The 13,101-nt window shown below is 42.7% G+C and overlaps 3 protein-coding genes across 3 annotated transcripts; all 3 read right to left on the bottom strand.

Annotated features, from left to right (window-relative positions):
* Positions 1-2,175: 2,175 nt before the first annotated feature.
* Positions 2,176-4,163, bottom strand: MELLADRAFT_114006 (uncharacterized protein; the record flags this gene model as incomplete). The annotated part of the gene is made up of 3 exons (XM_007418784.1): positions 2,176-2,198; positions 3,610-3,773; positions 3,916-4,163. The coding sequence occupies 3 exons, from the start codon at positions 4,161-4,163 to the stop codon at positions 2,176-2,178; spliced, it is 435 nt and encodes a 144-aa protein (XP_007418846.1).
* A 681-nt stretch (positions 4,164-4,844) lies between these two features.
* Positions 4,845-5,684, bottom strand: MELLADRAFT_84180 (uncharacterized protein; the record flags this gene model as incomplete). Its single annotated transcript, XM_007418776.1, has 1 exon — positions 4,845-5,684. The coding sequence occupies one exon, from the start codon at positions 5,682-5,684 to the stop codon at positions 4,845-4,847; it is 840 nt and encodes a 279-aa protein (XP_007418838.1).
* A 2,462-nt stretch (positions 5,685-8,146) lies between these two features.
* MELLADRAFT_69702 (uncharacterized protein) lies at positions 8,147-9,447 on the bottom strand (the record flags this gene model as incomplete). The annotated part of the gene is made up of 5 exons (XM_007418771.1): positions 8,147-8,457; positions 8,538-8,864; positions 8,938-9,042; positions 9,124-9,290; positions 9,371-9,447. 5 exons carry the CDS (start codon positions 9,445-9,447, stop codon positions 8,147-8,149), a joined length of 987 nt encoding a protein of 328 aa, XP_007418833.1.
* Positions 9,448-13,101: the final 3,654 nt, after the last annotated feature.

The raw sequence follows: 13,101 nt of genomic DNA, 5'->3' as shown, positions 1-13,101 counted from the left end.
CTACCTTCGAGCCGCAATATCAACCATAATTTTACAACCTCCACATGATAATTTCCTTGTTGTTTCAAGTCCCATTCTTTGATCCGTCTTCTAACAGTTCTTACACATACTCGGATGTTGTGCTGTTGCCAAACAGTGTCGCATACTGTTTGTGCTGGCCAGTTGTTAGCCACAGCTTCTTCCAAAAGCGGTCGCAAGATTTCATCAGATATTTTCGCTGGCATGTTGGTGTGTAGTTGGTGATGGAGATTGAAGGTGTTTGGATGAGGATTGCAGAAGATTGAGGATGGTCGAAGAATATTCAGGATAATCAAAGAAGATCGAGGATGGTCTAAGAAGATTGAGGACAGTTGACGAAGATTGAGGATGGTCTAAGAAGATTGAGGACAGTTGACGAAGATTGAGGAATATCAAGGACAGTCGACGAAGAAAGAAGAAGGTTGAGGACGGTTGACGAAGATTGAAGAAGATTGAGGACGGTTGTCGAAGATTGAAGAAGAATGAGGACGGTTGACAAAGAAAGAAGAAGATCGAGGACGGGTGACGAAGAAAGAAGAAGATCAAGGATGGTTGACGAAGATTGAGGAAGATCGAGGATGGTTGACGAAGATTGAGGAAGATCGAGGATGGTTGACAAAGATTGAGGAAGATCGAGGACGGTTGACGAAGAAATAAGAAGACTGAGGACGGTTGACGGAGAAAGAAGAAGATCGAGGACGGGTGACGAAGATTGAGGAAGATCAAGGACGGCTGACGAAGAAAGAAGAAGGTCGAGGACGGGTGACAAAGATTGAGGAGGATCAAGGACGGTTGACAAAGAAATAAGAAGACTGAGGACGGATGACGAAGATTGAGGAAGATCGAGGATGGATGACAAAGAAATAAGAAGATCAAGGACAATCAAAGAGGTTTTGGAGGAGAGCGAGACAGTAAGCAGGTACTTTGAAGCTCTTGAGACTGATGGTAGAATGTCTCTGGTCGGAGGTGTTGATACCTGTGAGACCGAGCTTGTAGCTAGTTGGCCAACATGTGGTTTTTGACTGCAGTAGAATCTAACTTTGGTGTTTGAATTGTAAAGTTTGAGAAATGTATTTTTTGATTTTTGGTTTTTTGATTGTTTGGTTTTTGGTGTTGCTGGTACTTTTTGTCAAAAGGTGACAATGCAATGAAAACGGTGTCGACCACTGGAAAATTGGGCAAAAAGGGGTTTCTGCCATGACTTTTACTCCGGTACAGGGGTTTTATCCCTGTATTTGAGTATTTTCTGTAGTTTTGTCTTTGATTTTTGAATTTTGCACCCAGGGATTGTGATTTTTGTTTTTTGAAATTTCGCATTGTCACTTTGGAACGTCTCGCATTCCGTAAAGTTGAAAGGAAAAATGACATTCAAGAGTCAGTATTATACAGCATTTAAAATCTTTTTATTTAGATAAACAAACGGACCTATATGATTATTATGGCAACCCTTGAGTATACTACCCATCAACCTCTCAAAAAAAAATGACCACCATGCGCGCACCGGACCAAAACGTTTCAGGAGGTCGGATAGATGAATTGCCATATGGTGATTGGGCGCAAGATGACAATGTTGAAATAATTCTAGTGAGCTACTTAGGTATCTTTGAATATGATGTTCATATCGTTTGATCTGGTCAGATGTAATATCTCGCTTGAGGGCAAGGTTGACGAGTGACACAAGATGAAGGAAGTTTCTCAGGAGAGACGTCTTAACTTGATCTTGACCAAACCACAAGGGTGTCATTATAAGTGGTAACTGAAGCGTAAATAAGTTTCTCCACTCGTCAGCTTTAAGCTTGCCAAACGATGCTTTACCAAGCACTGGAATGGCGCGTTTGATCCAACTTGGAATATTGATTAGATGCAATTGTGAATTTATATATTGTAACATCTTTTGATCAAATATGATCTCATCCAGAGGGGGTGCGTTCCATTTGCCGTTCCATCCTGATTCGCCGAGGGGATCAAAATCCTCATCACTGGTGTTGGTGTCGTCATCGAAAGACAGATCCTCAAAAGGAACCCCCTGTGTTTCCTCGTTTTGATTTTCAGAGTCTTGATCTTCATTGACATTTGATTGTAGTGGCTCTAGATGTTCCAGGACGAGGTCTTGAAGCTCAGATTTTGTTATTGGAGGTAGGTTATCTTCTTCATTTTTTATATCTTCCATTGACCAGAACCTGCGTAAATGCCACGAAAGAAGACCAAGTAATAGGTTATGCATAGAGTCAACTACGTGATAGTCTACAATGTCCCAATATTCAAGTTCAACCAGTACTGAATATCGAACTCCGTGCGTTTTAAAGATCTTCTTTCATTCTTCGACACTATTTGAGTCACGCGCTTGACATGCCCATACCTTGTGCTGTGCTGCAGTGCGTCTTTGCCACGTACTCGGATCTAAATTGTTGATTTCTTTCTTCGTCAGGTGACAAATTGAGCAGAAATTCATTGCCGTCGCGCTGGGAAACCCCAGTGATCTCCTAAGAGCTGGAATATCAGCTATGAACACTAGCAATGCGGCCCTTATTAGACGTCCGTTTTTGTATTGATGGGTGCGTGATAAGAGCAATCCTGGGTTCCAAAGAGCCTTCAGTTCGGTCACAATCGGTCGGAGTATCCAGTTCATTTGCTCTAGCGCGGGTTCGCGAGGACCAGGAGCAATACCAACCAAGAAGATGTTTTCTGGTTGATATCGGATGTCTAGCGGTAGAGTCAGGCATACCAAAACAACAAATGTAATAGATGCATGTTTCCCGCTAGTTTTGTTTCCATAAGGGTTTATGGCGTCGACAAACATCCCAAACATCAATCCACTTGTAGCAGTGTACTGACCACCATCCGGGCCACGAAAGTCTTTCCATACTTTTGATTCATGGATGTCACTCCATTTGCCATTCGGATTGAAGGGCTTTTGAGATTCCTTGAGAGATTGATCAAGCCTGTCTTCAATTTCTGGACGAGAAAGTAAACGCGCAATCCAATCAGAAAGCCTTTGAAAGGCGTATCGCCTAAGTGGTCTCTTTTTTCCGCGCTTGAAATTTAACAAGGGATGACTGCAGGTTGTTTCTACAAAATCCGTGCTATTGGGCTCATACAGAGATTCTGAAGAAATTGTCTCGGTGTTTGCCTCGGATGATTCGGGAGGTCCACCTGGGATTTGAGCATAGCGATGTGTACATCTCTCTGGAGTACGATTGAGCGAGTAGAGAGCAAAGCAAGATTGGCAGCAGTTCATCTCGATGAGAATCGGCTCAACTTTTAGCCACTTAGTTGCGGTGGTAATAGTTTTTGGAATGCGGTTTAATATGAGTTCCTCGGGCCTCGTGAGAAGGAGCGGAGGTTGAAATATGTTGATTCTCCCGGTTAAGCACATCTCAATTACGATCTTGAGACAATCAAGTAGCCATCTAGCAGTATTCATCGACAAGTTGCCAAAGATGTTCAGGATTGCGACTACCAGAACGACGTGAAGTAGTACTGGGTTCATTTCTTGCAAGGTGAATTCATAAAACCGGTCTGTATGACCATGAAAGAAGGATTAGCGAGCTGATAGTACAAGAATTGATTGGTGAAAGTTGATCAACTTACCACACTTATATACCTCAACACCTGCTGCCTTGGCTTCCATTGCAGCCAAGCAAGTTTTTGGCAAGGGTGAGGCATCTTCGGGTTCGTCGTCTAGTGAAGCTTGTGCTCCTGAGTAGTAAGCAGTCACGTTCGGCCGATTGTCCTTGACAAACAAAAGACGGCCACTGTGAGTCAGGGCGCGAATGAATCAATTCACACTCAAAAGTCACCTGGGATTGATCTGCGCCGTCCGAAAGCAAACGAGTCCTGGAAATAGGAGGTGATATAGCACGATTGATTGGATTCAGAGCCAAGCGCGATATAGACCTGACAAGGGTATCTTGACCAGTCGTATGGCTTCCCAAATCACGAGGATATGAGGTATTGGAAAGACTGGCGGTGGCTTCGGCTTCTCTATCGGCCAGTTCATGAGCGGCAAGAGTTTCAGGTAAGACCTCCACTCCTGGGCGAGTAATCCCGTCGGCGTCAACGTATTGAGCAAGGCAACAATCGAATGCGCGGCAGACACATGGTACTCGGTGTGCCGTGTTTTTTTTCTTTGTTTTTGGTGGCATGCTTCAGGAATCAAAGTATGAAAACGGTAGGAGCTGAAAAGTGACTGATGTTCACGTTATAAGATGATAGTCTAAGGGGGAAAGGCTGCTGGGTGCTCAGTTAAAAGGGCAAAAGGCTTTTCGATATTTCACATTCAATATGACTGGTGTCAAGACAAATAATCCAAGGTTCGGTCGGTCAGAAGGAGTTACACAAGCAGGTGTTAGACAACGTTTACATCGCTTAAAGAAGTACAGAACGTATGAGTAATATGAGGCGATCAAACGGAACCGAGTTTCAAACATGTTTAGATTTGTCTAAAATATACATCCAAAGTAGTGATGTACAACAATCGATCATTCGACAGGGAGAGAGATAAGACAAGACTGAATAATTGATACATTGGTGAGTCTCAGATGTAAGATCGGCTGCTTGAAGTGTTTGATTGTTACAGACAGAGAGAACAGCACATGATAATCAGTATGAAGCGTAATTAAACCTGCTCACGAAGAGATAGACATACCTGAGCTACGAAAGATCTAGCTACGAAAGATCTGGAAGCATAGGGATACTAGGGGTTCGGACGTTTGAGAAATTGGTATGATCAGATCCTACCCGATAGAAGGGCTACATAGAAACATCTGCGGACAAACAAAACAAGATTAAAGATGGGAACCTGTTGTACTTACTTGGAAACCAGATCAGGCTTTTTCGCGCAAAAGCGAGTAATGAAACCCACGAACCAAGAGCCCAGGTTGAACTGTTTCATCGAGAACAAATTTAATGTAGAGGTTGACAAGAACGGTATGACTCATTGGGATCGAGTGAATGAAGACGTGGGGAGCCTGATCTTGTAAAGTTAGTCGAAGCTCTTCCATGAGAAGGCTTTTGACTTCCGCACGTCGAACAACATTTGGAGGTCTGATGAATGGGGTATCGCCGGGGATCTGGAGATCTTTGTCAACATGCTCTTTATACAAATAAAGTAGGCCATTACTTGTTGCTGCCTTGGGTATAACGACTGATGAATCTGAGTCCCAAATAACACCCATAAGATCTTCTCGTTTAGCCCTTTTAGAAAGTGGATTAAAGTCCTTTCGAGTCGATTGTTCAGTCTGCATCGGTAAGGGAGGTGGTGGTAGTTGGTATGGTTTGATAAGAGGTAGAACATGCTTGATAAAGTCTGCGATCAATTTATCTTTCCTGTGGTTTGGACGAGACAATGTTGATGGATTGAAGTGTGACAGAATTCGGTAGTAGTCAATATTCTTGTAAGATTCCTTCTTTTCTTCATAATCGTGATCAAGGAAGGAATGTAAGTTGTCCGGTAATGCTTGGATCTTGAAGTAGGTAGCGTTGAGTGTCTCTGTAGGATTCTGAAGAGGTGGTTGGGGAGGCGCTGGGCCGGTAGGTAGAGGAGGCTGGCGCAATGGTAGACTACCAGCTTGGGGTTGATCAGCGCCTGTCTTGAGATCGTTCGGAGAAGTCCCAGTAGACATTCGACCCGTTGGAGAGTTCTTCTTCTTTGATTTGTTGGTCATCTTGATGTAAAAAACTAACAGGCTAAACGTTCAGATCTACAAAATGAAGTGAATCAGTATGAAAATCCGCCCACACATATGAAGAGAGAGGTAGGTGTATATTTACATCAAAGGTGCCCAAGCGCAGTTTGGACGTGATGGAGTACTTTGGCCTAAGATTTACAAAAGCAAGACTCGTCAACAAAAAAATAAACATGCTTAAGAAAATGAGATAGCTAAATCTATAAGGAAGACCGACAAATTATTCAAAGAGAGCGGGTCACAAAATGAACTCAAGAGGCTGATGAAGGCGGAATGAAGGAAAGTTGCCCAGGATTGTAAGCATCGGATCAAGGAGATACCTGATATATCTATAACACTTGTTCGAAGAGAAGAGTACATACTTTCCAAGTATAATTGCCCTTTGATAGATATGACTTGTGTGTTGCGACGTCGTGTTTGTGCAGATTACATTTGGTAATCTGTTGCGGTTTAACTTGGTGATTGAAATTTAAGAAATAGAAGAAATACAGCTTATGAACAAAGAATGTATGTTAATACTTTTATTGCCTCTTTTTCTACTGATCACGTTGAGTGGGGATCGTGTGGGACTTATGAAAAGGGCACTTTGTCAAAGACAAAATTGAACAAAGAAACAGATACATAGAACAAATTTCTACAAAGCCCGGAGTTATGACAACATAGACAAACAGATGCAGCGGATTGAGTTTGCAGTGATTTTGAAGATGAAGAAATCTCGAAAAGGATTGTTTTGAATGGGAATTCAAAGTGGGAATATTAAGAAATGATATTGCTTTCTGGGCCCCAGACTTAAGTAACAGGTGATATTTGTGTTCTGGGGTCCACTTAATGACATAAATCATTTATGTGTTCTGCCCGGAAAACAATATTTTTTTAGTAGTGTTATCAGGGATGTGATGAAGTAGTATATTAATCACCGATGAATATGCAAGTTATGATAAGCCATGAGCTTTCGCTTGATACTCTTGATACCCAGCACATGACCAAAATCTTCTTCCATTTGGTTAATCAATTGCACAAGCTCTTTGTAAGTAATTTTGTTGAGATCAAGATCATCTCGTTTGCGATTAAGCTGAAGTCTCTTCTCATGACGAGCCAAGGTGGAACGGCTGATGACAATTTTGTTTTCATTCTTCATTGAGATGAGGGTTGTTTTTTGATTGTAACTTTTACCGTGCTTGTCTAACACAGCCTTCGTGACAGTCTCTTCATCATACTCCACTCGGTGTTTCAAACCCCATGCCTCAATACGTCGACGGATGGTACGAACACTGATCTTGATTTGATGACTTCTCCAGATGTTGTCGGATACCGATTGTGCTGTCCACTTGTTGTTATGAGCTTGTTCTAGGATAGGGTGTAAGATATCATCTGAGATTTCAATTCGTCCAGGCATGATAACAGTAGTTATATGATGAAATGGAGAGATTGATGATTGATAGAATGGATTGGATCATATGTGTCAAAGTGACAAGTGAATGTGGTTTTTGGATGGTATGAGGACGTTGCTGGGTGAGGATCGAATTGGGGAGGGAGAGGTAGGTTAAGAGTGATTATTTCTGCAAATTGTGATTAGGTTTTGTGTCTTCCCGAGTAATGATTGTGCAATCTGTAGGTTTTGGCTGCTGAGGTTGTCCTGTGGTACGGTTAGGTATTGGGTTTTGTTGTTTTATACATATGTGAAGTTTGACATGATGAAAATCGATTTCTTGAAATTTTCATGTAATATTTGTGCCAAAGTGCCAAGTCAGTGGTCGATATTTGAGTTGTGGTCTGGAAATTGTGAAAACTGGCAGAAAGATAGGTTTTATCCCCAATACAGGCGGTTTCAGACCAGTATTGGGGTTAAATCTGATGTTTATTCCAGTTTTGTCAATTTCTGACCCGGGGATTCTGAAATTTTGATTTTGAAATTTCAAGTTGTCACTTTGGCACATGTCGCATTCCGTACAATACCTATACAGATGGTGCTTATGAAAACAAAGTATAATGTTGTCCTACTTCTACGCTTTTGCCGTCCGTTATAATAAATAATAACAAAGTAAAAGCTTTGTATTTGCGTTGAAGTCAACGTCTCTGATGAGTTGATGGGAACTATGTTGACACTTCAACAACTACACGATACTCAGGTACGTTCTTTTTCAAGCAACAAATTTGCATTGATAGGAAAGTATTCGAATAGAAAGAACCATTTTTGGGTTAATTCTATTATGTACTTACAAGTCATTAGGCCAGAGAGCACTCTCCCAGCGCGCATAGATTTGTTTCCAATGCGTCAAGAAAGACGGGCAACGTGCATTTCACCATAAATATACATCAAGGTGTTTGAAACATGAGCACAAATTGGCAATCACATGCTTATTTACATTAGTTCATCAACAACTTCCCAGATACAATAAATTGACTAGAGATTGATTTTAAAATTAATGTTTCATCGGAAATCACCCCGCCATCCAATAGGCATCCATTGGATGGTCGTCGAATTCCTCTTCTGCCCAGTCATCTACCTCATCTGGGAAGTCTCCCTCTAGAATCAGAACCCCGAGAATCTCGGCCCAGGTGCGTTGGGTGCGGGAGACCATTCTCTCCCACTTCACTATCAGCATATTATCGCTTTCTACACTTACTCCCACGTGATTATGAGTAGCCTGGAGAACTTCCAGGAGGCCACGATCCCAATGCTTCCACAACCGACATGTGCGTTTGGCCAGCCCACTATAGATTGAAGACCACTCTGCTATTCGCAACTCACCTGCCAAAAGGTACAGTGTCATTATCACGTCTGCAAAAACGAACGTGATCGGAGGTGATTTAGGTAGGGAAGGGATTTACCATTTGCGTCACTGGGTTTACATGCTTCCACTCGTGCTTCAAAGTCAAGCCCCCGTCGCACTAGCTGTCTGACCTCGCGTCCGAGACGGCGTAGTTCCTCTTCACATGCAACCTTGTTTCGCAGGGCAACTATCCCATCCTTGGTACTCTGACAGGTTGCCCAAGGCTCATCTTGATGATTGAGTGCAACCTCATCCCAAAAGGGATCTAACAGATCCATTGCAACCACCTCGTCCAAGCTCGGTTCTTGTAGCCGGTGGGCCGGACGGTACCTTTCATTGTACTTACTTGCATGCCGCAAGTCATTACGTGGCTGCTGAGTCGCCCCTAAGGTTTGATTGGAAGTGGAAACCCTTCGGTCAGTGCAAACAAAGAACATATATATCAATTTTGAACTTACCCGTCCTGATTGCGGCGTTGGCAACTTGTTGAATAACGTCAAACTTCGCCTCATACAAAAACCCAAGAGCCACCTGGACAGCTAGAACTGACTTCACCTGAGCGTCTAAGTGCAAATTAATCACCATGTACTATTTGGCTTCAGCTTGTCTTTCAAGTTAAACGAACTAATAATGCAACATCATACCTGGTCCTCTCCGCACATTTATTAATTCGGTGTATCCAACCTCGTCAGCTAGTAGTTGTATCTTTTGTTCGAGTAACACCAGAGACCTTGGCAGGTCAAGTAGCTCATTACGCTGCTCGACCGTTCTTATTTCAGCATTAGTTGCGTCGAGTGCATTCAGTTTTCCACTGAAAACACAATGAAATTACGCATGTTAGCTCTTTGCGCATGGTACAGGTAAAGGTCCCAACATTCTGAAATCTCTTACCGCGCTTCCAACAACTCTTCCTCAAGCTTTACTAACACCTTCATTCGCTCTTGTTTCTCCTTGGCTCTAACAGTCATGGCTCGAAGCTGCAAGTCACGCTGCCTCTCCCACTGCGTCTGAAAGTATTGAGCGGTGTGTTCCGGGTTTTGCTGCTGAAGCCTGTTGAGCGTACCCTGTGTAACTAACAACTCAGCTTCATACTTTTGAGTATGAGTAACCAAAAATTCAACTGTTGAAGTTCAATCAGTTAGCTATTGAACTTTGTTTGATATTATCTGTAGACATACCAGCCCTTTTGCGCAACACCTCATTTCTGTGGGTAGTCCACAAATGGAGACTCACCAGCCTCCGCTGTTTGGTGGCATACCGCAAAAGTCGTATCAGGGGAGACAGTTTCATCCATACTCTTTCAAGCCCCTCTCCATTAGTTTTACCCCACCCTTGATTGAGCCTTGGGTTATACTCTAACTGACAGCCCCAGTTGTGGGCATACGCGTGGAATAAGGCAGTGCCTAATTTGACTTGCTCCGATTGGGCTTCATCCGTGAAGACTTGTTTCTACAGAATTGTTTAAAATAATATGTACTTGGTTAACTTTGATGAGTTGATGTGTTTATTCATATTTGTACCAACTAACTTTCTTGATGGTTTTGTCCAGGGTGCACCCAATGTCGTAGAGCACGTTCACAGCAGTGGTTCCCTCTTGATCAGTCTTGAATAAGTCGAGTAACCACTGTATAAGGGCTAGCGCATAATGATTCCTAAAAATAACACGTCAATAAACAAACACAAAATATAAATCCCTGATACTTACTTCTCTCCGCTCTGGATGAGATTGATGAATTTGAGTATATGGTCATGTCGACACGCCATGCCCATCAAACCAGATTCGTCCATATTTTTGAAGTGCTTCTTGCCTCTAACATCGTTCGCAGCGGTATGAGCCTCGGCACAGGCGTCCTGGAAAAATGCATTGAAATGTGTTAGCGTCAATTTTGAGGAAAATGTTCAATGTGATTACTGACATGTTCTTCCGGTATTTGGGGCCCATTAGCCAAGAGCAAAGCCTTGGCTGCAACTAGCTTTGGTTCTAGGAAAAGATCCGGCCTAGGAGGTTCGGAACCCGGAACCTCAACGCTTGCGGCCGCATGCCTCTTATGCTGGAAGTTTCCGTGAAGGAATACTATCACATCAGGCTCTCCAGGCCTCGTGTTACCTACAGGTGGTCCAAAACACTTCGGACAATTCGCAGCAAGAATTCCAAGCTCAGACAATTTAAGTCTTTCATTTTCGATTTCGCGTATTTGCATGATAATTGCCCGATATGCTTGAACCGCGATGGTGAACGTCCGTGCCCATTTGCGGGGCTGAGGGAAGACATGCCCGTTAGCGTGATCAGCAGGTTTTATTCATCCCTGACTCACCACTCCGCTTGAGGTCAGTAAAACAGGATTGTTAGCATCAAGGCTGTCGTCCAGTCCCTCGCAAAATCCTTCCGTGGGAACTGCGTACCGTATCCACTGCGAGTGATGATGCACCAACAGTCGCAGTGAGAAAGCAGTCTGCGGCTTGGAAGGGGAAGCAGCCATGTAACCCATTTCCAGGAGCCTCGCAGGATCGGATAGGTCGCATTTTTTGCAAAATGATACCGCGACGCGCCGGCGCACTGACAAATCCAAACACCTGTGTCTACTGGACGCTTTGGATATTATCCGTTAGAAAAAATGTATTTCCTATCCGACATTGTCCGGAATGTCCCCTACCGACGCGCCGACTCCCCCAACGCGTCGGATCAAAGATTTCAATCAACTCATCACAAACGTAGAATAATATGGCCACACTCATAGATCCACTACTAATCACTAGCCACATTTGTATGTACCACTAGCCTGTGGAAAGTGCTAGGTATACAGTGCAAAAACCATTCACACCTAGGTGAAGCTAAATCACCCATGTGTGATGTAAATTCACATGTGCAGAAGATAGATCTCCACTATTCAGGCACTCTGAAACCTTACAGTTGCTCACAAATCAAATTCTATGTATGATCACCAATCACCCATATGTGATTAAATATCACACGAGGTGAATACATTCACCCATATGTGATACAGAATCAAACATGTGGGAATCAGATTCTGGTGTGCCTCCACAATCTCTCATCAAATCATAGCTAAATCACAGACAGGACGTGATCAAAAATCAATGTATAATATTTGTAAAACAACATGAGGTGAAGGTATTCACCCATATGTGATTACATATCACACAGGGTGAATACATTCACCCATATGTGATACAGAATCAAACATGTGGGAATCAGATTTCAGTGTGCCTCAACAATCCCTTCATGAGCTGAATGTATTCACCCATATGTGATTTATGATCACACCATGAGGTGAATGTATTCACCCATATGTGATTTATGATCACACCATGAGGTGAATGTATTCACCCATATGTGATTTATGATCACACCATGAGGTGAATGTATTCACCCATATGTGATTACATATCACACGAGGTGAAAACATTCACCCATATGTGATCCAGAGTCACGCGAGGTGAATGTATTCACCCATATGTGATATGGAATTAAATGAGGGACATGATTAAAAATCTTTGATTATAAAATTTACAAAACCAACAACCAACAAATTTATTCTTAATGCAAACCACTTTCATTGAAGTATTCCTCCATGTCACCATCATCCACTTCATCCAGAATGAACAGGTGATTAACTTCATCCGCTAGGTCACCCACCTGACCTATGTCATCCTCCCCACGCACCATATGTTGCTCAAACAATTCCAGCTCATCCAGCGGAGTTGCTTCTATATTCTGAGCTTTCACAATACGCTCCCAGGTTGATTTACACCTACTTACTAACGCTTCCCAGCGCTGGATCAATGACCTAATTTCCTGTGCTGTTGATGTTGTGTGTTGATAGGTTCTATGGAGCAATCCCACCAGATCTACATCCCATATCATCCAAGTTCTGCAATACTTCAGACGCAGATTATCATGCAATGATCTCAACACTGCCACATTCACTTCCCAAACATCTTTTGATATACGCTGCCCAGGCTGAACCAATTCGATGAGCTGTCTACCACCCTCTTCCGGATCATAATCTGTGAGATTTTAAGAAACATCAGGAACACCAAAGACAAATTGTTCAATAACACATATTACTACTGACCACTACTACACAACGCAAGTAAGCCATCAAGCTTTTCTTCAGTCTTCAAAGCTTGATACACCATCTGCTGAGTTTCCCGGCCAATCCTTTGTAGTTCATCACTGCAACTCCTATGCTGTAAAAAGGCCTGGATTCCGTCAATCGTGGGTGGATCTACAGCCCACTTCTCTGTAGGATGAGAAAGTGCGCCCACATTCCAGAAGATATCCTCAAATGGTAGCTTTTTGGCTTCATCAAGTGATGGACAAGGCATCCTTGTTACTGGGCAAATTGAGTTGTAATCTGAAACTTGAGATTCATAGGATGTCCATTTTCGCCTAAACATCAACTGCTTCTTTGTCATTAGAGTTTTGAGACCTTGCTGCGCTTTAGTTCCTAAAAGTCAATACAAACAAAAACAAATTTCATTTATCATAAGAACGCGCTACACATTTTTTTCAATTGTAAACTAAACACACTTGCCTTGACCACCCTTATCCCACTTTTTTTGAGCTTCTACTATTCCCACCTTAGCCTCATATAGCTTCA

Source organism: Melampsora larici-populina, assembly GCF_000204055.1.
Source record: "Melampsora larici-populina 98AG31 unplaced genomic scaffold MELLAscaffold_105, whole genome shotgun sequence".
Lineage (NCBI taxonomy): Eukaryota > Fungi > Basidiomycota > Pucciniomycetes > Pucciniales > Melampsoraceae > Melampsora > Melampsora laricis-populina.
This window is presented reverse-complemented; position numbering and strand designations above follow the sequence as displayed.